The sequence below is a fragment of the Mesoplodon mirus genome, assembly GCF_964341445.2.
Source record: "Mesoplodon mirus genome assembly, chromosome: 19".
NCBI classification, from domain to species: Eukaryota; Metazoa; Chordata; class Mammalia; order Artiodactyla; family Ziphiidae; genus Mesoplodon; species Mesoplodon mirus.
Window position 1 is genome coordinate 57,914,122 of NC_138995.1, and position 21,276 is coordinate 57,935,397.

General features: G+C 55.4%; 2 protein-coding genes across 2 annotated transcripts; both read left to right on the forward strand.

The window, feature by feature from the left end:
• The first annotated feature begins 2,032 nt into the window (after window positions 1–2,032).
• Window positions 2,033–8,505, forward strand: GRWD1 (glutamate rich WD repeat containing 1). The gene is made up of 7 exons (XM_082607800.1): window positions 2,033–2,235; window positions 2,441–2,558; window positions 2,712–2,874; window positions 5,522–5,735; window positions 5,866–6,008; window positions 6,145–6,342; window positions 7,484–8,505. Exons 1-7 carry the CDS (start codon window positions 2,049–2,051, stop codon window positions 7,799–7,801), a joined length of 1,341 nt encoding a protein of 446 aa, XP_082463926.1. The 5' UTR covers window positions 2,033–2,048; the 3' UTR covers window positions 7,802–8,505.
• A 6,087-nt stretch (window positions 8,506–14,592) lies between these two features.
• KCNJ14 (potassium inwardly rectifying channel subfamily J member 14) lies at window positions 14,593–17,669 on the forward strand (the record flags this gene model as incomplete). The annotated part of the gene is made up of 2 exons (XM_082607244.1): window positions 14,593–15,300; window positions 17,073–17,669. The coding sequence occupies 2 exons, from the start codon at window positions 14,593–14,595 to the stop codon at window positions 17,667–17,669; spliced, it is 1,305 nt and encodes a 434-aa protein (XP_082463370.1).
• Between the last annotated feature and the right edge of the window lie 3,607 nt (window positions 17,670–21,276).

Here is a 21,276-nt window from a genome sequence, read left to right on the forward strand (position 1 = left end):
GGTGGACAGGACCCGCACGGGTTGGGAAGGAAGGAAATGGAACTGGCCGGACCCCGCCTGGAGCAGCGTCCTGCGCCCCTCGCTATGGGGGCACCTCGAGCCGGGGGTGATTTGGTCCCTCAAATCTCACCCAGCCTGGGAGCAAGGGTATAGGGGTCTCGGAGCCCACTGGACTTTTTTTTAAACCCGACAAGGGCTTTTTAACGTCACCAGATGGGGCAGGAGGTGGTGGGGTCACGCCACGCCCGCGTCACTCCCCCACGCCTGGGCCCGTGGCCCCCACATCACTGTGCAGCTCCCCGGCCCCAGCCACGCCTCCGGGGAAGCCCGTTTTTAACCTTTCATCCATCGGGACTCAAAACTGTGAGACGCGTTCGCCAAACTGTGACCCCAGACCTTGGCCCCCGCCACACAGAAACCCCTGACCCCAGACTGTGACTTCCGACCCCTAAAAATGGTCATCCGACCCCAGACTGTGACCCCTGACCCCAAACTGTGACCCGAGCCCCAGACCGTTCCCCGACCAGACTCTGCCCCTCGACGTCAAACCGTGACACCCCCTCCTCCTTTTCCACCCGCGGTAGCTTTCCCCTCTTTCGACCTAGCACACGCCCCCAACGGAAGCCCCGCCTCCACTGCCCCAGCGTTGATCCCAACCTCCATCAGGCCAAAACTTCCCACCCTGTCGCACCTCACTACCAGCCCCAGGTGCCACTAATCACATGCTCTCCAAATCCAACCCTTATTTGTGACCTTTCAGTGAAGACCCAACAGACCCTCAAAAGCCTCCTCTTCCCAGATCTCCAGCCGGGTCTGGAGCTGGGTTGTGGAAGAGAGGGGTCTGGGCGTCCACACTCATCACCAACCTCCCTTCCCACTCTCCCGTCCCATATTGCAGTGTTTGGAATAAACCATGTTTTTATGCCTCCTGAAGCCCAGTGTGAGCTCCGTGTCTGTCTCTTAGTCCCCCTCAAGCTTCTCTGGAGGAAATAAAAACAGAAAAGTCCCACAGAGGAAGAGGGGGCAGAAAGAGAATTCCGGCAAGAACAGAGACCCTGGAGGGATGTGGGAGGTAAAGACTCAAAGAGGCGGTGAGAAAAGACCCTAAGAAGAGAAGGGCTGAGAAGGGGTTGGGGTGGAAGGAGAAGGGGGACAGAGAACTCAAGAAAGATCTGGGATCAAACCTTTTTTTGGATCAAGTCTAGGGTCCCATTCCTATGGCAACAGGTAATGAGGCTTGCTAGGTTCTTAATATCCTGTTCGTGCAAGCGAGGAGAGTGTCTATTATACCCCAGCCAATCCACATATCTTGAATTCCACCAATGAGAACCTATTTCTAACATTTCATTATGCCAGTTAGCCAAACCTCTGGTGCTGATGGGCAATAAAAAGAGCGGAAGCACTTGTAATAGCTGCCTCCAGAGGGTGGACTTTCTGATTAAGTGCTTGCTGACCAGAGCTGCAAGGTGAACGCCTGGTGAGGCAACTGACTGCCCCTAGAGGGTAGATTCAACCAGCTGATTTACACATACCATCCTGTCTACACTTAACCATTTTGAAGTAAATTAAAGCCTTCATAACAAGGAGGGGAGAAGAAACCGGCTTTATGGGTCCTCAGGGAGCAGAAACCGAGTCTCCTTGCCAGTAAGGGCTCTTATTTGCATACACGAATAATTAATTAAGTGGAAAGAAGGGACTGGGAGCCAAAGGTGGAGGAGAGAGAGAGTCGGGGCTTGGAACTCCTCTAGTTGATGGGTAAAACAGGCCTCCTGCAGAACTACAACTCCCAGGAGGCCTTGCCGCTGCTCTGCGGCAGAGCGCCCCAAAGTCATGGGGAGGGTATAGTTTCCCCGGATCTGCAGGCCTCGCTATCCAGGCCAGGACGCAGTTACCTTAGCTCTCCTTCACCCCTCTCCCCATTACTCTCTCTAATTGGTGAACGAGGAAGTTTCCAAGGTAACCGCGCAGTAGGGAGGATCCTCACAGGAAGGGAAGCGAGACCCGGAAGTGACGCTCTTACCTCGCGCCGGCGGCGGGAGGCTCCAAAGATGGCTTCGCGCAAGGGTCGGCGGCGCACGTGTGAAACCGGGGAGCCTATGGACGCCGAGTCCCACGACGCAGGGTCCAAGGGCTCGGCCCAGGTCTACCTACCCGGCCGGGGACCCCCGTTGCGCGAAGGAGAGGAGCTGGTCATGGACGAGGAGGCCTACGTGCTGTACCACCGAGCACAGACTGGTAGGCCTGGGCACCTGGACTCCTGGGTCCTGAGGAAGGAGGGGACTGGAATCCTGGGTCCTGAGGGGGGAGTTGGTCCTGAGCCTTTAACTTAAGAGGAACTCTGAAAGAGAAGATTGGGGTGTAAGAGGGCTGACATCACACTCAAGAGGACTGAGATCTCTCTGTCCCATCCTAATTTTCCAACTTCTCCTTCCATCCCCAGGCGCCCCCTGTCTCAGCTTCGACATAGTCCGGGATCAGCTGGGAGACAACCGGACCGAGCTTCCTCTTACACTTTATCTGTGTGCTGGGACCCAGGCCGAGAGCGCCCAAAGCAACAGGTGAGTAAGAACTGACGCTTTCCCAGGACCAGGGACCTGAGCCTCCAGCTCCCTCTTCCTCAGGGCCTAGAAGTCGGGGTTTCCAGCCTCTTCCCACCCTCCTTACTAAGGATTCTGGCACCCGGTGCCTCATTCATGCCACACCTCCCCCAGATTGATGATGCTTCGGATGCACAATCTGCATGGGACAAAGCCCCCGCCATCCGAGAGCAGTGACGAGGAGGAGGAGGAGGACGATGAAGAGGATGAAGAAGGGCGGAAGCCTCAGTTGGAGCTGGCGATGGTGCCCCATTATGGCGGCATCAACAGAGTTCGGGTAAATACAGCACCAGCAGCCTGCCCTCCGTTCTCTGGAGCACACCCCGCCCCCGCACCCACACCCTTCAGCTGTTAGAAAAGCACCTGGCACATAGTTTTATATGTTATGGTAATTGTCATTATGTGCTAGATGCTATAGGGTTTTTTGTTTCAGCAAGCATCATTTGTACCAAATTTATTATTTATTTATTTACTTACTTATTTGGCTGTGTTGGGTCTTAGTTGCGGCACACGGGATCCTTCATTGCGGCGCGAGGGCCTCTCTCTAGTTGTGGCACGGGCTGTAGAGCACGCGGGCTCAGTAGTTGGGCAGGCGGGCTCTCTAGTTGAGGTGCGTGGGCTCTATAGAGCAAGCGTGGGGGCTTAGTTGCCCCGCGGCACGGGGATCTTAGTTCCCCGACCAGGGATCGAAGCTGCGTCCCCTGCATTGGAAGGCGGATTCTTAATAGAGGGGTATTTTTTAATGTTCTTTTCTCTTCTGTAAAACGGTGAGAGTCACAAAGCTTACCTGATGGGGCTGGTGTGCGGATAAACTGAAATGACATAAAGCGTTATTTCAATAACTGAAAGTTATTCAGGTGTCTAGAAACAGCACTTGGCTGTAACTTGAGATATATGTTTTCTGTTATTACTCAGGGACTCTTGTGGGCTGGGGGGTTACTTTTGTGCTTCAGAGTTACAACCGCTTCTAATCAGGTTGATGTGAGAATTAAATGAGATGCTGTATGTATAGTACTTGGAGCAGTGCTTGGTTCATAGTTCTTGAGAAATATTTCCATTAAAGTATTACCATGTCTCGGGTACTGTTTTAGACCGTGGGGAGTTAACGGGGTGCAAAAGGTCTCTGGCTTCTTGAAACTTACATACCAGCGGGAAAGGGAACAAGAAGAAACTAAGCATATGTGTATATGTCCAAAGATGCTAAGTGTTGTGGAGAAAAATGAAACAAGGTCAGGGAGTTAGGGTCTTCTGGAGTGGGGTTGCCTCTTTAAATAGTGTGGTCAGGGAAGCATTCGCTGATGAGGTGCCATTTGAACAGAGACCCGCAGGAAATGAGGGAGTGAGGCAAGGATATCTGTGGGAAGAGGTTTGCGGGCAAGGAAATAACAAGTGCAAAGGCCCTGGGGCAAACTGAGGAGTTTTGAGGGAAGCTGGGGAGAACAGTGCTGAATGGATGAGGGGGGAGTGACAGGGTTTGGCTGGTGGGCACGGAGGAGACATTGTTTAGGGCCTTGTAGGCCGGTATAAGGACTTGGCTTTTACTTGGGGAGAAATTGGGAACCGTTGGAGGGTTTAGAGTGAAGGATGGCAGGGATCTGACTTGTGTTTTTTTTTTTTTTTTTTTTTTTTTTTTTTTTGCTGTACGCGGGCCTCTCACTGCTGTGGCCTCTCCCGTTGCGGAGCACAGGCTCCGGACACACAGGCTCCGCGGCCATGGCTCGCGGGCCCAGCCGCTCCGCGGCACGTGGGATCTTCCGGGATCGGGGCACGAACCCGTGTCCCCCGCATCGGCAGGCGGACTCCCAACCACTGCGCCACCAGGGAAGCCCTTTTTTTTTTTTTTTTAAAGAGTTACTTTATTTATTTATTTTTGGCTGTGTTGGGTCTTCGGTTTCTGTGCGAGGGCTTCCTCTAGTTGTGGCAAGCGGGGGCCACTCCTGTGCGTGGGCCTCTCACTATCACGGCCTCTCCCGTTGCGGAGCACAGGCTCCGGACGGGCAGGCTCAGCGGCCATGGCTCACGGGCCCAGTTGCTCCGCGGCATGTGGGATCTTCCCAGACCAGGGCTCGAACCCGTGTCCCCTGCATCGGCAGGCAGACTCTCAACCACAGCGCCCCAGGGAAGCCCCTGACTTGTGTTTTAAAGGGATCCCTCTTACTGCTGTATTGAGAATAGACTGCAGGGAGGCAAGGGCGGAAGGACAGTCCTGTGAGGCGGCCAGCACAGGAATGCAGGGAAGGGTGACTTCGTAGTAACGTGAGTGACGGCAGCAGAGGTACTGAGAAAGGATGGGAAGCGTGGCATTGTGGGTGGAGCCGGCGTAGGTGGTGGGTGTGAGGAAGGAGAGACAAGGGGGGAATGAGTCCTGCCGTTTGGGGCCCAAGGTGGGACCTCCAGGGAGGAGTAGGTGGCAGTGGGCTATTAGGAACTTGGCTTTGGCCTTGTGGTGTCTAAACAGTCAGTTCGATGTGAGCCTGGAGTTGAGGAGAGAGGTCAGGGCTAGGGGCTACTGGAAACTTTGAGGCTGAACAGGATCTCCTAGTGAGCAAAGGTACACAGGCAGAGAGATCCGGAGACAGGCCTGTGAGCAGCCTACATTTAGGCAGTTACAGAGACCAGCAGCCTGAACACACTTCTGGGGGCTGGTGGAATAACAGCCTCGATTCCTGGGAGTCCGGAAGGAGTTTTGTCCTCCCCCCACCATCATCTCTACCGAAGGGTGGGTAGTTGTCCCAGGTACCAAGCTGCTCTTGCAGGCCGTGATTCCATTCCCGCAAAGGTTTCTGGGAGTTGTAGTCCCAGCCCTGGGTTGGGGGCGGGTCTGAGGACCTGCAGTTCTGGTTCTGGGGGATGCTAGGGGCTGTGCTCGCCACCTGGAGCCTCCTGTCCCTCTCACCTCCGCTCCCCTTCTCCCTCCCCTCCAGGTGTCGTGGCTGGGTGAGGAGCCAGTGGCTGGGGTGTGGTCAGAGAAGGGCCAGGTGGAGGTGTTTGCACTGCGGCGGCTTCTGCAGGTGGTGGATGACCCCCAGGCCCTAGCGACCTTCCTCCGGGATGAGCAGGCCCGCGTGAAGCCCATCTTCGCCTTCTCTGGCCACATGGGCGAGGGCTTTGCACTCGACTGGTCCCCTCGTGTGCCCGGTGAGTCCCTGGCGTGTGCAGTTAGCCGTGAGGGCTGGGTAGGAGCAGGGTCTACAACAGGGGTGGGTGCTAAGGTGGGAGTGAGCTGTGGTCAGGCGGGACAGGGTTGTGTACTGACTCCCCTTCGCAGGGCGCCTGCTGACCGGTGACTGTCAGAAGAATATCCACCTCTGGACGCCTACAGACAGCGGTTCTTGGCATGTGGACCAGCGGCCATTCGTGGGCCACACACGCTCTGTGGAGGACCTGCAGTGGTCTCCAACCGAGGACACGGTGAGGGAGGGCTGGGGGTCTGGACTCCTGGGGTGGGGAGGGGGGGAGGTCCTAATGAGGGGGTCACTAAAAGAGAGGGTAACCCACCACTGGACCCCGGTCTCCAGAGTGGGGCCTCAGACTCTGCCTTGTCTAGGTATTTGCCTCTTGCTCAGCTGATGCCTCCATCCGCATCTGGGACGTCCGGGCAGCCCCCAGCAAGGCCTGCATGCTCACCACCGCCACCGCCCACGATGGGGATGTCAACGTCATCAGCTGGAGCCGCCGGGAGCCCTTCCTGCTTAGCGGCGGGGATGACGGAGCCCTCAAGGTCTGGGACCTGCGGCAGTTCAAGGTACTTTCCCAGCTGGACACCTGGGGCGGGAGAAGCTCCTGCTACCGGAGGCCACTAGGATTTGTGGGTTTTCCCTCCTGAGATGGTTTATGCACCAGAACTGGGAAGGCCCTGTGAATTGGGATCCAGATGAGGAAACAGGCTCAGTGAGAGGAAGGCTTGGGGCTGCTGTGGGGTCGCTCCCTTTACCATCTGGAGATCTGACACGAGGGAAGGGGCTGGGTGGCGGAGACTACGGCTCTCATCTGCCTGCGGGGAGCCATGCGCCGGCCATGCTGCCCAGGGGCTCAAGGGCTTCAGAAGATGGTCGTTTTTCTTTCCATGGATTTTATAGAGTCAGCTGAGAACAGAGCCCAGCTCACTCATTTTGGGAGGGGGAACTGAGGGCCAGAGGGACAGGAGCAGATAGGATGTGACCACCCAGCTAAGCGATGACTCTGCAGAGCTGAGAGGGTCTCCAGGCAGGAGAAGTTGCAGCTCCTGGCCTCCCTCTGGACAAAGCCGTGACTTCATACACCTCTGGGCCTTCCCAGGATCGTCTTTTTACTTCCCCCAGTGTAATGAGGTCTACAGAATCAGCCCTGGGGAAGTTTCTAGAAATGGATTCCAGCCCCCCAGACAGGTGCATGGCCAGGTCACAGGGCCAAAGTGGATTGGCCACTGGAACGTTAGAACCACTTCTCCAAGTGAGAGAGACACCAATCCCCGCCAGCACCTTCGCTTTAGTAAAAGTGTCGTTCTTTGCCTCAGCTCTCTCTGGAGCCTGGGAGTCATGCCGCTGCCCCCTGTAAGGCCTTCTAGAACCAGCGGGCAGAGCAGTTGCAGAACCATGCCTTCCTTTTCTAGGAAGGAAACTGAGGCAGGCCCAGGGAGGAGCAAGGGTTGGGGTTTTGTGGCCTGGAGCTGGGAGGGGCTTCTGTGCAGGTGAAACCACAACTCCCAGCCGCCTCTGGGACGTCACACCTTTATTACCAGCTGTACTTTGCGCTCTGTCTCTTTCAGAGAACCTGGGTTTGTGGGGGGCACAAGGGGTGGAGCCCTGGTTGAACCGTAAGGGTGGAGAGGGGTGGGGGTCTCTGCCTGGGTCACCCCAGGCGTCAGGCTGAGGGGCTCAGAGGCCCTGACTCCCATCTTCCCGTAGTCTGGCTCCCCGGTGGCCACCTTCAAGCAGCATGTGGCCCCCGTGACCTCCGTCGAGTGGCACCCCCAGGACAGTGGGGTCTTCGCAGCCTCGGGTGCAGACGACCAGATCACACAGTGGGACCTGGCGGTGGAGCGGGACCCCGAGGCCAGCGACGCGGAGACTGACCCTGCGCTGGCAGACCTCCCCCAGCAGCTGCTGTTCGTGCACCAGGGCGAGACAGCTCTGAAGGAGCTGCACTGGCACCCACAGTGCCCCGGGCTCCTGGTCAGCACCGCCCTGTCAGGCTTCACCGTCTTCCGCACCATCAGCGTCTGAGGCTGGCCGGGCCGCATCTATCTGGCCCTCCACTTGGGGACTGAGGTTGAAGTTCATTCCCCTGGAAGGGACTCGTTCAGATCTGTTGGCCAGCGCTTCTCCAGAAGGACTTAGTTTGGCCCATCGGCTGCCGTGATGGATTCTGTTTGACTTATTGTTCTTTGAAAGGACTTGGTTTGGTCCGATGCCCCCACTTGCCAAAGGATATGGTTTGATCCGTGGCTCTAAAACTAGGGCTTGGTTTGCTCCCACGATTCCTCCAACCAAAGGACTGGGTTTGACCCATGGCCCTATAAGACCAGTGGGTTTGACTCTGGTGACCCCTCTTGCCCAAAACCCTGGTTTAGCCCAGTGACCCCTTCCCCCCCCCACCTGTCAGAAGACTCCATTGGCTTTTTCCCTGACGGGCCTGGCATGGCCTATGTTGCTGTGGACACTTTGTCAGCTGCAGCACTTGGCGTGACCCTTTGACTTCTCTGCCCCTGGCCTCCCCCAGGGAACTCAGGTGCTTTACAGTGGCTGGACCAAATTCAAGGAGTGGGTTCTTCCAGCAGAACTTGGCCCTTATCTTCCTGCCAACTGGGTTTGGCTATGACTTCCCAGGGAGAGGCCGCGTGGGGCTTTCTCCCCTCCTCCCAAAGGCAGGCACCGTGCAGGGGGAAGAGTCGGGGGCTCCTGAGGGGCAATAAAGGACCAGAATGAGGCCTGGAGTGTGTGAGACTCGTCCTTCTGGCCGCTGCCTCATGAGGAGGAGGGAGGACCTGGCACCCGGCTGTCCCTAGGCCACTGGGTCCGACGCCCAGCCCATTGGGAGCTATCCAGTCCCACCTTCCCGATGTCTTATTCCGTCTGGAACTCACTCTAGGTCTCTGGGGGGGATCTCAGGTGTGCCTCCCAACCTTTTAAGGCTTCACCTCAGGCGGAACCGGGGAGCCCCCCGTGTCTCTTGTCTTTCCACCACTGCCCTCATGATCGCTTTCTCACCATCTCTTTGTTCCCTCATCTGTGTCCCCATCTTCCCGCATCTCCTGGCCCCCAAGCTCTGTCTCCGTGCCCCCTCCCGCTGTGTCTTTCCTCCACCACCGCCTCCTCTCCAGCCTGCTTGGGCCGAGGCCCAGCCGCCCTGCCTGGCTGTCCTCCCTGGCTCCCCCTCTGCGGCTCGGAGCTGGCCCCACCCCCTGCCCCCCCTCGGGCCAGGCCTCTGATCCTCCTGTGGACACAGAGGTCGGGCGCCCGGCACAAGGCCCCTGGGGCCGAGGACAGGCCGCAGCACCTCAGCACCCACAGAGGCCCCGCGTCGGCCCGAACAGAGGAGCCCCCAGCAGAGGGCATGGGGGTGGGCTGCCCCACCAGGTACGTGTCTCCGCGCAGAGCCCCAGCGCCGGGCTCCTGGCTCGGAGTGCCGCCCCCCCCCCACCTTCCTTGCTCTGCGCTGGCACCTGCAGCCCGTCCTCGCCGTTCCCTGCTCAGTGACACATTCCAGCCCCCGAAGCGATCTCCCCCGCCCAGCCTTACTCCCCCCAGCTCTGAGCCCACCTCCGTTTTCTGCCTGTTTGCACTGTCTCCCCCGTCCCCCCCATCCTGCGTCTCGTCCCATCTCCGTCCCCCATCTGGCTCTGTCACCACAGCTCCCGTGTCCCCGCTTCTCTTTGCTCGGTTGCTCCTAGGCTGCCTGCCTCTTTCCTGTCCCCCTCTCTCTCCGGGCCCCTGTCCCCTCGGGGTTCCTGTGACCCCCGTGGTGGGGGGGTCTCTGTCCTTCCCTCCATCTCAGGGCTGCCGCCCCACACTCGCCCTCCCTGCCCATCTCTGAGCCTCTGTATCCTCGTCTGTTTTCAGTCTCCACACCACATCCCCTCCTGTCCATCTCCAACCTGCTGCCCAGACCCCACTAGTGAGCGGGGTGGGGGGGCGCTTGTGAGGGGAGAGCCAGGGTCTCAGGGAGCGTGTGAAAGCGCTTCTGGGCGGAGGGGGGGCGGCACCTGGGGCGGGGCTTCTCAGCCCCAGATTAGACAGTGACTTTGACATGAAGTTGATGCACCTTAAGCCCCGTGTCGCCTTTATATGGAAACATTAAGCTGCTCTCCCAGGTCAGGGGGAGGTGGGGGCGAGGACTTCAGTCTCCGGGTCCTCTTCGCTGGGGTCCTGCCGTTGCTGGTGGGAGGTGTGTGTGCCCTGAGGCCGAGTCCCATGTGCTGCCTGTGAACTGGGCCACGTTGGATGCAGAAGGGACCCCCCGGAGGTGAAGGCCCCTCCTGTCTGCTTTAGGAAATGGACAAGATCACATCTGCCTCACGGGGCTGAGGGTGGCACAGGAGGATTTAGGAAAGCAGAGTCCTGGGTTGGAAAGGTTCAGGACCCAAAGCAGCAGCCCACCCCCGGCACCTCGTGGGTCTGGCCAGGTCTCTGAGCCCACTCCCCAGCCTGTGAACCGGAGTGATGATCTTGACCTCCCAGCATCCTGAGCAGCCAAGGTGAGCGGCAGGGTCTGGTGGAGTGCAGTGGGCGGGCTGCAGACATCCGGTGAGCTTGGCAAGGCCTGGGACATCGGTGCTCAGGAAATAGGAGCGTGCGATTAGGTTGTCCGTGGCCCGGTCTGTCACTCAGGCTTTGGCACCAAGAAGGCTGGATGGGAGTTCAGGGTTTGCTGTTCCTTGGCTGAGGGACCTGGGACAAGGGATGGACCTCAGCGCCTCAGTTTGCTTTACTGTGAGAAGCAAAGTCCCCGCATCCAAGGGTTGTGGTCAGAGATGGGTGACTGCGTGTGAGGAGGCCCCGCTGGTGCCCCACGGCCCCTCCCCCATCATGTCATCAGGTGGCCCCTGAGAGGAGACTAGTGCATAGTGTGGACTTCCAGGCAGGAGAGGGCTGCAAATGTCGAGGTCAGAGCCTGGATTCTGACCTCAGACCTGCCCCCTTCAGCGACAAGCCTCGGTTTCCCCTTTTTGGAAGAACAATCTCTAATGCCCAGAATAGTTGAGGCTGAAAAAAAGAGAGTTGGGGCACATCGTGGGCGCTGAACACAGCCAGGCGCAGTCCACTCTGACGTGAGCCTCAGCTTTGCCTCTGCAGAATGGGCCTAAGAAAATCCCCCGTGGCGGAGCTGTCTGGGTGGTCGAGGACAGCAGGTGCAGAGCTCTGGGCAGGGGAGTGGGTACCTGTCGATGTTGAACTTGACATCAACTAACAACTCGCTTTCCTTGGAGTGAGTGCCCCCAGCCCTGCTAAGAAGCCCATGAGGATCCCCAGAGCCTGGCACAGGGGGCTTATAGTACCTAGGTGCTTGGTAGGTATTGATGGAACTGATGTGCAAAACATTTAACCCCTAGCCCAGACAGGTCCCGGAAGTGCCTCCACCACAGGGCCAGATGTTAACCCTGCAGCTGCTGGAGGGCAATGAGGTCTGCAGGTCCATGCCTGGCCCCTCCCCTCTTCCTCTCCCTCCCCCTAGTTCAGCTGCTAAGATTCCCTCCATTTCTCAGATGAGGGGACTGAGGCTCAGAAAGGGATGTGACTTGCCACCAGTCATATAGCTAGTAAGTGCCCAAGCTGGGATTCAACCTACAACTGCCTGATTCAAAAGCCCAGGTTCTTTGTTCTGGATTCCTCTTCCTTTCAAGTTTTTTTTGGGTTTTTTGTTTTGTTTTTTTTTTTAATCCCCATTCCACAGATGAGCAAACAGAGGCTCCAGAAAATGAAGCCAGTGGTCCCAAGGCACACAGTGGGTCAGCAACTGAGCCAAGATTGGGCCCTGGGTCTATGTGACTGAAAGACCCTTCCTGACCTTGATGAAATCCAATTTCCCCATTTTACAGCTGAGGAAACTGAGGTTTAGAAAGGTTTCACGGACTTCCCTGGTGGCACAGTGGTTAAGAATCCGCCTGCCACTGCAGGGGACATGGGTTCGAGCCCTGGTCCTGGAAGATCCCACATGCCGCGGAGCAACTAATCTTGTGTGCCACAGCTACTGACCCTGCCCTCTAGAGCCCATGCTCCACAACAAGAGAAGCCACCATGATGAGAAGCCCACGCACCACAACAGAGTAGCCCCTGCTCACCACAACTAGACCCAATGCAGCCAAAAGTAAAATAAAATTTAAGAAAAGAAAAAGAAAGGTTTCCCGATCTGAGAGTCAGGGCCAAGCCTGGGTTTTACTGTATGTTTTTGTTTTTTTGTAACAGCTTCACTGAAATATAACCCACATACCATACAATTCACACATTAAAGTGTACAATTCAGTGTTTTTTGGTATATTCAGAGTTGTGCAACCATCACCACAATCAATTTTAGAACATTTTCATCACCCCACTAAGAAACTCCATTCCTCTGGCTATCGCTCCCCCATCCCCCCATCTCCCCAGTCCTGGGCACCACTAGTCTTATTTCTCAGTTTACAGATTTGCCCATTTTGGATATTTCATATAAATGGTATTACACAATATATGGTCTTTAGTGATTGGCTTCTTTCACTTCGCATGGTGTTTTCAAGGTTCATCCATGTTGTGGCATCTATCATGTCATTTTTTTTTTAATTACTGGGTAGTATTCCACTGTGTGGATAGACCACATTTTATTTATTCATTCATCAACTGATGGATGTTTGGCTGTTTCCATCTTTTGGCTATTGTGAATAATACTGCTATGAATATCTGTGAACAGTGTTTGTGTGGACACTTTGTTGTGTTTTGGGTTTTATTCTTAATTTTTGGCTGCACTGCACGGCATGCGGGATCCTAGTTCCCCAACCAGGGATCGAACTTGAGCCCCCTGCAGTGGAAGCACAGTCCCAACCACTGGACCGCCAGGGAAGTCCCCTGGACACTTATTTTTAATTCTCTTGGGTAGATACTTAGGCGTGGAATTGGTAACTCTATGTTTAACCATTTAAGGAACTGCCAGACTATTTTCCACACCAGCTGTGTAATTTTTATATTCCACCAGTAGCATAGGAAGGTGCCAGTTTCTCCACATCTTTGTTAATGTTTTTCTGGTTTTGTATTTTCTAATTTTTATAGCCATCCTAAGTGGGTATGAAGTGGTATCTCACTGTGGTTTTTTTTTTTTTTTTGCGGTACGCGGGCCTCTCACTGTTGTGGCCTCTCCCGTTGTGGAGCGCAGGCTCCGGACGCACAGGCTCCGGACCCACAGGCTCCGCGGCCATGGCTCACGGGCCCAGCCACTCTGCAGCATGTGGGATCTTCCCGGACCGGGGCACGAACCCGTGTCCCCTGCATTGGCAGGCGGACTCTCAACCACTGCGCCACCAGGGAAGCCCTCTCACTGTGGTTTTGATTTGCATTTCCCTGATGGCATAATGTTGTCAATTATCTTTTCCTATACTTATTGACTATTTGTACAGTTGACCCTTGAAAAACATGGAGGTTAGGGGTGCTGACCCTCTGCACAGTAGAAAATATGAGTATAACTTTAGAGTTGGTCCTCTGTATCCATGGTTCTGAATCCAAGGATTCAACAAACTGCAGACCATGTAGTACTACTGTAGTATTTATTGAAAAAAAATCTGTGTATAAGTGGACCCTTGCAGTTCAAACCCATGTTGTTCAAGGGTCAACTGTATATCTTTTTGGAGAAATGCCTATTCAGATCCTTTGCCCATTTTAAAATTGGGCTGTCTTTTTCTTGAGTTATAAGGGCTCTTTATATGTTTTAGATACAAATTTCTTAGATACGATTTGCAACTATTTTTTCCCATTAGTGGGTTGTCTTTTCACTTTCATCTTAGTGTCCTTGGAAGCACAAGAGTTTTTAATTTTGATGAAGTTCAAGTTATCTTTTTTTTTTCCCTTCTGTTGCTTGTGTCTTCTGAGCTTTTGAACTATAGGTGACCTCAGAGCCCGGGCTCATCTCTCCAAGCTGAAGTCACAGCAGCAGTTACACTTGTCTTTTTTTTTTTTTTAATTTTTAAAAATTTTATTGCAGTATAGTTGATTTACAATATTGTGTTAGTTTCAGGTGTACAGCCGTGATTCAGTTATATATGTATACTTTTTCAGATTCTTTTCCATTGTAGGTTATTATAAGATACTGAATATAGTTCCCCGTGCTATATAGTAGGTCCTTGTTGTTTATCTATGTTATACATAGTAGTGTGTATCTGTTAATCCTAAACTCCTATTTTATCCACCCCCCCCACCCGCCCCCTTCCCCTTTGGTAACCATAAGTTTGTTTTCTTTGTGACCGCTTAGTCTTTATTGTATGAGCATGGACTCCAGAGCTGGACTGCTAGCACTCAAATCCCAGCTTAGTTCTGTACCTCTGTTTCCTCATCTGTAAAATGGGAGTGATAACATGTGCACTGTCGAGGTTCAAATCGCTCCCAGCAGTGTCTGGCGCTGTATAAATGTCCGCTCTAGTTACTGCAGTGCTTTGCTGTCACACAGTACTGCCGCTATGGCTACAGCTGGGTTCGTGTTGTTGCTACACAACCATCTCCTGTAAGTATTACCATCACTGTGTTTGTTTGTTTTGGCCGCGCTGTGCGGCCTGCGGGATCCTAGTTCCTCGACCAGGGATGGAACCTGCGCCCTTGGCAGTGAAGGCGCACGGTCCCAACCACTGGACTGCCAGGGAATTCCCCCACCAGTGTTGTTGATGCTGTACTGTTCTGATTTTCCACCCATTTGCCAGATGAGGCCACTAAGGCCCAGGGAGCATGATGGCCAATGAGCTCCCCCATTTCCGGCAGCCCTGACGTGGCTGCCCGTTTCTCGTCCCCGCAGGTTCGGGGCGCCCGCCCCCCGCTAGGCCAAGTGGAGGGGGTGTCCCCGCCCAATGGGCCTGGCCAGGGCCCTGCGCCGCCTAGGCGGCGCCCTGGAGTCGGCGAACAATCGGGCGGGAGATGAGGAGCAGGCCGGGCCGGAGTTGTGCCGCAACGGGTGGGCGCCAGCGCAGTCGCCAGTGGGGCGGCGCCGCGGGCGCTTCGTCAAGAAGGACGGGCACTGCAACGTGCGCTTCGTGAACCTGGGCGGCCAGGGCGCGCGCTACCTGAGCGACCTGTTCACCACGTGCGTGGACGTGCGCTGGCGCTGGATGTGCCTGCTCTTCTCCTGCTCCTTCCTCGCCTCCTGGCTGCTCTTCGGCCTGGCCTTCTGGCTCATCGCCTCCCTGCACGGCGACCTGGCTGCCCCGCCGCCAACCGCCCCCTGCTTCTCGCAGGTGGCTAGCTTCCTGGCCGCCTTCCTCTTCGCGCTGGAGACGCAGACGTCCATTGGCTACGGCGTGCGCAGCGTCACCGAGGAGTGTCCGGCCGCCGTGGCCGCTGTGGTGCTGCAGTGCATCGCCGGTTGCGTGCTGGACGCCTTTGTCGTGGGCGCCGTCATGGCCAAGATGGCCAAGCCCAAGAAGCGCAACGAGACGCTGATCTTCAGCGAGAACGCCGTCGTGGCGCTGCGCGACCGCCGCCTCTGCCTCATGTGGCGCGTCGGCAACCTGCGCCGCAGCCACCTCGTCGAGGCCCACGTGCGGGCCCAGCTGCTGCAGGTGTGAGACTGTCCCGGCGGGAGACCACGCCCCCTGGTGGGCGGGCCCTTTCACGAGTTCAGGGCGGGGGTAGGTGTCCTGGGGGATGGTGGGAGTTGTAGGTCTAAGGGACAGGTGTGCGTGGAGCCTGGAGGGGATCTGGACTACAATTCCCAGCAGCCTCCTGGGGCAGGGCCCCTTCCGCCCCACCTTGTGGGCTGAGGATGGCTCCCCGAGGTGTTGTAGATGTAAACCCAAGAGAAAGGTCTCTGATCATTTCTTCCTGGATGCCTAGACTTCAGACAGATTTTGAGACTTATGGAGCTCCCTGTGGCTTGAGGATGGGCCCTCTATCGAATTGTGGGAAATCCAGACCTGCGAGGTCCACGCCTGGACGGTAAAGGCTTCCCAGAAGCCTCTGGGGGCAGGGAAATTGCCCACCTGGGGTGGTCTGAGGAGGCGTTGTAGTTTTGTGGGTGGTGTAAACCACGGCTCAGGTTTACGATTCTCAGCAGATATTGTGGTACAGGGAGAGACCTGTGACTGAGGCCAGACTCCTATGGGCTTGTGGGAGATGTAGGCCCGAGGATGGGGTGCAACTCAACTCACACCTGCAGAGTCAGGGAACACAATTCTCCATGGCCTCTGGGCAGCATTTGTGAGAGACTTCATTCCCCACCTCAGGGGTCCAGACTCTCCCACCAGCCTCCTGCTCAGAGAAGTACAGGGCAGTGTTTGGGAAACTCTTGAATTTTAGCGTCTCACCAAACAAACAAAACAAAAAAAAACAACCACAATTCCCATTGGTCCCTGGGGCAGCGGCTCCTTCCAGCGCCCTGATGAAGGTGCCTTAGAATTGTGTTTCTAGAATTGTGGTCAAACTGCCCAAGCAAATTCTGGGGCAGCAGCTGCCCTTGCCTTGCAAGTAAAGACACTTAAGAACTCTGGTCTGGGGCTGGACTGGGGTGACAGGGAGGACAGGGTCGTGGTGGGAACTACAACTCCCAGCAGCCTCTGGGGGCTCTCGGAGACAGTGGCAAGACAATGAGTCCCCAGCACCACCCCCCAACTCTGAAACACCAGGATTCACGACCAGGAGGGACACTGTCTCTCCCAGACGTCTTTGGGGTGCTGACATGGCCTGGGAGGTGGGTATGGAACCAATGGGTAGATGGGGTGAAACTGCCAATACCTGGCCCGGGCTTAGGCCCCCACCCCACACAAATACACAGATGCACAAGGGGACGGAGGTGGTTGGTTTGGGGGTGTGGGTAGATAGCCCAGAGGCCAGCCTGAGGCAGTGGTGAAACATAGGCTGTTGGACCTAGATTGCCACCTGGTTCATCTTTCTCTGGCCATATATTGAAAGCCATTTTTCTGTCCCTCTCCTCCTTCTCCAATTGCTGGTTGGATGTCATTCTTATCTTCTGTTGTCTCTTTAACTCCGTTTCTGTCTTGCTGATTTCTGTGGCTCTATGTGAAAGTCATTCTGTCCCTCTCTTTTTCTCTCCCCTGTCTTTCTCGGATTTCTTTCCTCAATCCCTCTCTGAGTCTCTGGGCCTCCGTCCTCTCCTCCCTGGACCTCCATCTCCCTCTCTCTGGGTCTCTGTCCTTCTCTCTTTCTGGCTTACCATCCCCCTCTCTCTGGGTCTATGTTCTCCCCACACCCCAACACCTACTTGTCTCTGCCCTCCTCTTTCTCTGCGTCTCTCTCCCCTCCTCTCGCTGTCTCTGTCTCCATTTATCTCTCTGCTCCCTGATGTCAGTCTTTGGCCACTCGCCTTTTGCTACAGCCTCGCGTGACCCCGGAGGGTGAGTACATACCGCTGGACCACCAGGATGTGGACGTGGGCTTTGATGGTGGCACCGATCGCATTTTCCTTGTGTCTCCCATCACCATCGTGCATGAGATCGACTCCGCCAGTCCTCTGTATGAACTAGGGCGCGCCGAGCTGGCCCGGGCTGACTTTGAGCTGGTGGTCATTCTCGAGGGCATGGTCGAGGCCACAGCTATGACCACACAGTGTCGCTCTTCCTACCTCCCTGGTGAGCTGCTCTGGGGACATCGTTTTGAGCCGGTCCTCTTCCAGCGTGGCTCCCAGTACGAGGTTGACTATCGCCACTTTCATCGCACTTACGAGGTCCCAGGGACACCCGTCTGCAGCGCCAAGGAGCTGGACGAACGGGCAGAGTGTGCTTCCCACAGCCCCAAGTCTGGCTTCCCCGGCTCTCTGGCAGCATTTTGCTATGAGAATGAACTTGCTCTGAGTTGCTGCCACGAGGAAGAGGAGGAAGAGGAGGAAGAGGAGGGGGATGCGGCAGAGGCAGAAGACAGGGCTGCCAGCCCCCGAGTACTCACACCAACCCTGGCGCTGACCTTGCCCCCATGATACAAGCTGGTACCCCCCTATTTGTACCCCTTTCCCAGAGGTAGCAAGATGGAGAGATTGGGCCCTCTCCTGGGATGAGGGCAGGTGTTTCCTAAGACCAACAGGCCTGCTGGGTAAATTACTAGCTGGTGATGTTCTGCCACATCTAGTGGACCTACCAATGAACATACTGGACCTTAATTCCTCTGAATTCTGTGCTCCTTCCTGAGACCGCTTTGTCAGCCCAATTCCTGAGTCTCCCCAGAGATAAGGGATCCAGAATTCTGGACCACCCAAGAGGCAAGGACTGGTATTTCTAGATTCCTCTAGGTGGCTGGTTTGGTTTGTCAAGCAGGATCATGAAATGATCGTACAGCCCATCTCCAGGGGAAGAAGTCATCAGTTCTCAAGCAGCAGCAGAGATGAAGAATTTGTTGGTCTGAATTGACCTAAGATTCAAGGGACTGTTTCTTCTCGACTCAGCCAGCCACATAGCAAATCATTTTTCTAGACGACCTAAGGAGGGAAAGTTATGGAATGCCCCAAGAATTCAAGACTATATTGATTGACCAATGACAAGGAATGTTGACTGCAAGTCAGGAAAAGACTTTGTGGTTCCAGAAAACCCCAGTGTTGAGATTCTGTGAATCCAGATTGACCACAGAGACAAGGACTGGGGATTCTAGAACAGCTGTGACCAGAGATTGGACTACTCCAGAAACTAAAGAGTTATGTTTCTAGAATGCACAAAACAATTGGAGAGTCTGTGGGTCTAGAAGGACTAAAGTGACAGATTGGGAGTTCTTGATAGGCGATAACTCCAGACCACTGGCTCTAGAACATTGAACCGAGGGGGAGAATCAACGCTCTACATGATCCACAGGCTTTGTGTCTTTTTAAAGTGCCATTCTAGAATTTCCAAAGGAATCAAGATTCTGTGGCTCTAGATCGATCACAGAGTCAGGGAAGGATTGGCAATTCTGATGTCTGAGGTGTGCTGGTTGCAGTTTGCCCAGTGGAGTGGAGACTGTCAATGAGGATAGATGACTTCTTTGTGGTTCTGTAATGCCAAAAGGAATCAAGGCTCCAGGGATCCAGAGTTGTCCGTTATCAAAACCCGCAAGTTCTAATCAGCTCCTAGAACGTGGCAGTTTGAGGAGGTGGACTTGGGACTTGACGGGCAGCATTGCTGGGCTGACCTAGAAGGTGAGGGCTCGGGTGGGACCCTGTGGGTGACAGGGCTAGTTATTGGGCAAGGGAAGGGAGAGGCCCAAGGCTGGTGAGTCTACAAAGCTCTGGAATCTTCCACCTAGTGATGTGTGTCTATTTCTTAAAGATGTTATACATATGTGTATTATATATATATAATATAAATAAAGATATCTATCTATTTTTTCCTGTGTTCCTACAGTAGGGTTAGAAATTGAGCTTGAGTTAGTGGAATGGAGTGCTTTACAAGGACCCAGGAAGCTTTGCTCTAGACCCCAGCTCTGCTTCAACTGACTGTGTGACTTTGAGCAAATCACGCCCTTCTCCTCATCTCAGTTTCCCCAACTGTAAAAAAAGGGGTATTGGAACTTGAAGTTCTCCAAGGGCCTTTCCACGAGGATGATTCCACACCTCACTGAGGGTTGGATGGGAGTGAGGGTCCTGGAGATACCCCAGCTCTCCCTGGTGCTGGAATGCCTGGTCTTCTGGGGGCAACAGGGATGGGAGATGCTCTCAGAGGCCAGGTCTGAACCTGGATGTCTGAATGACAGGGCAGGCAAGGGGGAGTGAGGGTTGTGGCTCAGGGCCAGAATCACCTCCTCTCTGGTCCAGCTTGGGGGCAGGGGAAGGAGGAGGTACCTCTGAATGTCAGGGGAATGTATGTGTTTAGGGGGAGACTTGTCCCCCAGATTAGATCATTGGGAGCCCTGTGATGGAATGGTGTGTCTGGGAGTGTGCTTCTGGGGTACATACAGATCCTTGGATCTGGCCCCTGCCTATGCTGCTATCTACCTAAGTGCCCAGCAGGCTAGAAGCCAGCCGCAGAAGGAGCCAGTGCCAGGGAGGACACGTTCCCACCCCTGTGTCCCAGGATTGAGGGCAGGCACTGTCATTACCCATCAGCCTGCCCCAGTGCTGCATCAACCCAGGTCCCCCCTTCTGGTTTCCCCACCTCCCTTTATCCTGCAGAATCCCCACATAATAACCGGATGGGATTAATTAGCTGGCTGCTACCCCAGCTCAGGGTGGCTGTGGTAGGTATCGGGGGCAAAGGAAACCCAGGCATGAAGAAGGGTGTTAGGTTGGGGGTGAAGGGACAGGAAAAGGGTTCTGTTTGGAAGGAGAGAGAGTGGGGTCAGGGCTGGTGCAACCTGGGTTTCTGCTAGGGAGGGCAGAGCTTGAGCCACTCATAAAGGTCACTGAGGGGATTAGGAGGCTCCGTGGTTAATCTGTCAGCTTAACCAGGTCCTGGCCCGGAATCTGTCCCCACCTGCCTAGCTCAGGGAAGGCGAGTGAGGACCAGGCCCAGACACCACCTCAGACCCGATAAGGGACCTGCCCGTTTCGGGGGTGTCCAGTATCTCCCTCGGAGCCAGGCCCCTGCACCCGCTTTGCCTGCAAGGAATGGGAATGAAAGGTGGGGGAGGGGAAATGTCCTCAGACGCGAGAGAACTTGGGAGAGGAAGGAGGATTTTGAGAAGGGCAAGAGTATGAGAGGAGGGGGAAGCGAGTCACAGAAGACGGAAAGGACTCTGAGAAGGGGGAAGGAATCAGAGGTGGGAGGATGCTGAGGAAAGGGGAATTGTCGTAGCGGAGAAGGATGCTAAAATAAGGGGAGGACTTTTGGGGAGAGAGGGAGGAGACTGAGAGGCAGCCTGAGGCAGGAAGGCGGAGCCTGTGCTTTCACTGTATTTGGCCTTCCTCTGTTGTCCCATTCTCCACGACAGAGACTAAAAAGCGCAGCATGTGGAAGAAATAAATGTCTTTTGTTTCACCACTCCTTGACTCTGAAGAGGGTGAGGTGGATGGGGAGGTCAAGGGAGAGGGTAAGGAATGGGTCTGGAGATCGGAGGGGCCAGTACCCGGAGGAAGGAAGCCAAAAGAAAGCTGAGCCAAAGCTACTCCCGGTTGCGTGGCAACCGCTGCAGTCAAAAGCCAGCAGGGCCGGCTAGGAGGTGTGGCTCACGGAAATAACCGAGGGTTGTGGCCCCGCCCCCTGGCAACAAGCCCAACAAGGGACCGCCCCCTAGCAACGTATTGCTAGAGGCGGGGCTCGGTTGACTTGGTATCCTAGGGCCCAGAGCCCTTGCGCAGGCGTAGTCCTCTCTGCCTTTGCTTAGTCCCACCTCCATGCTACTCCTTTCCGAGGCTTCTCATTGGTGAGCAAGACAGCCAAGAGCCTTCTTTAGTTTCGGAGGCGGGGCTCGGCCCCTGCTCGCACTTCGATTGGCCTCACAGACCGTCTACCTCCGGCCGGACATTGCTACGTCTACTCCTTGCGCGTATACTGGCCCTGTAGGGCGACTCTTCGGTATCGGAGGCGGAGCAGACGAGAGGGCCCGCCGTGGATTTGGCGGTGTCAAAACGAGGGGCGGTCCCTACTGGCGGGGCGGTTGGGAGGCGAAGGGAGAGTCTTTTC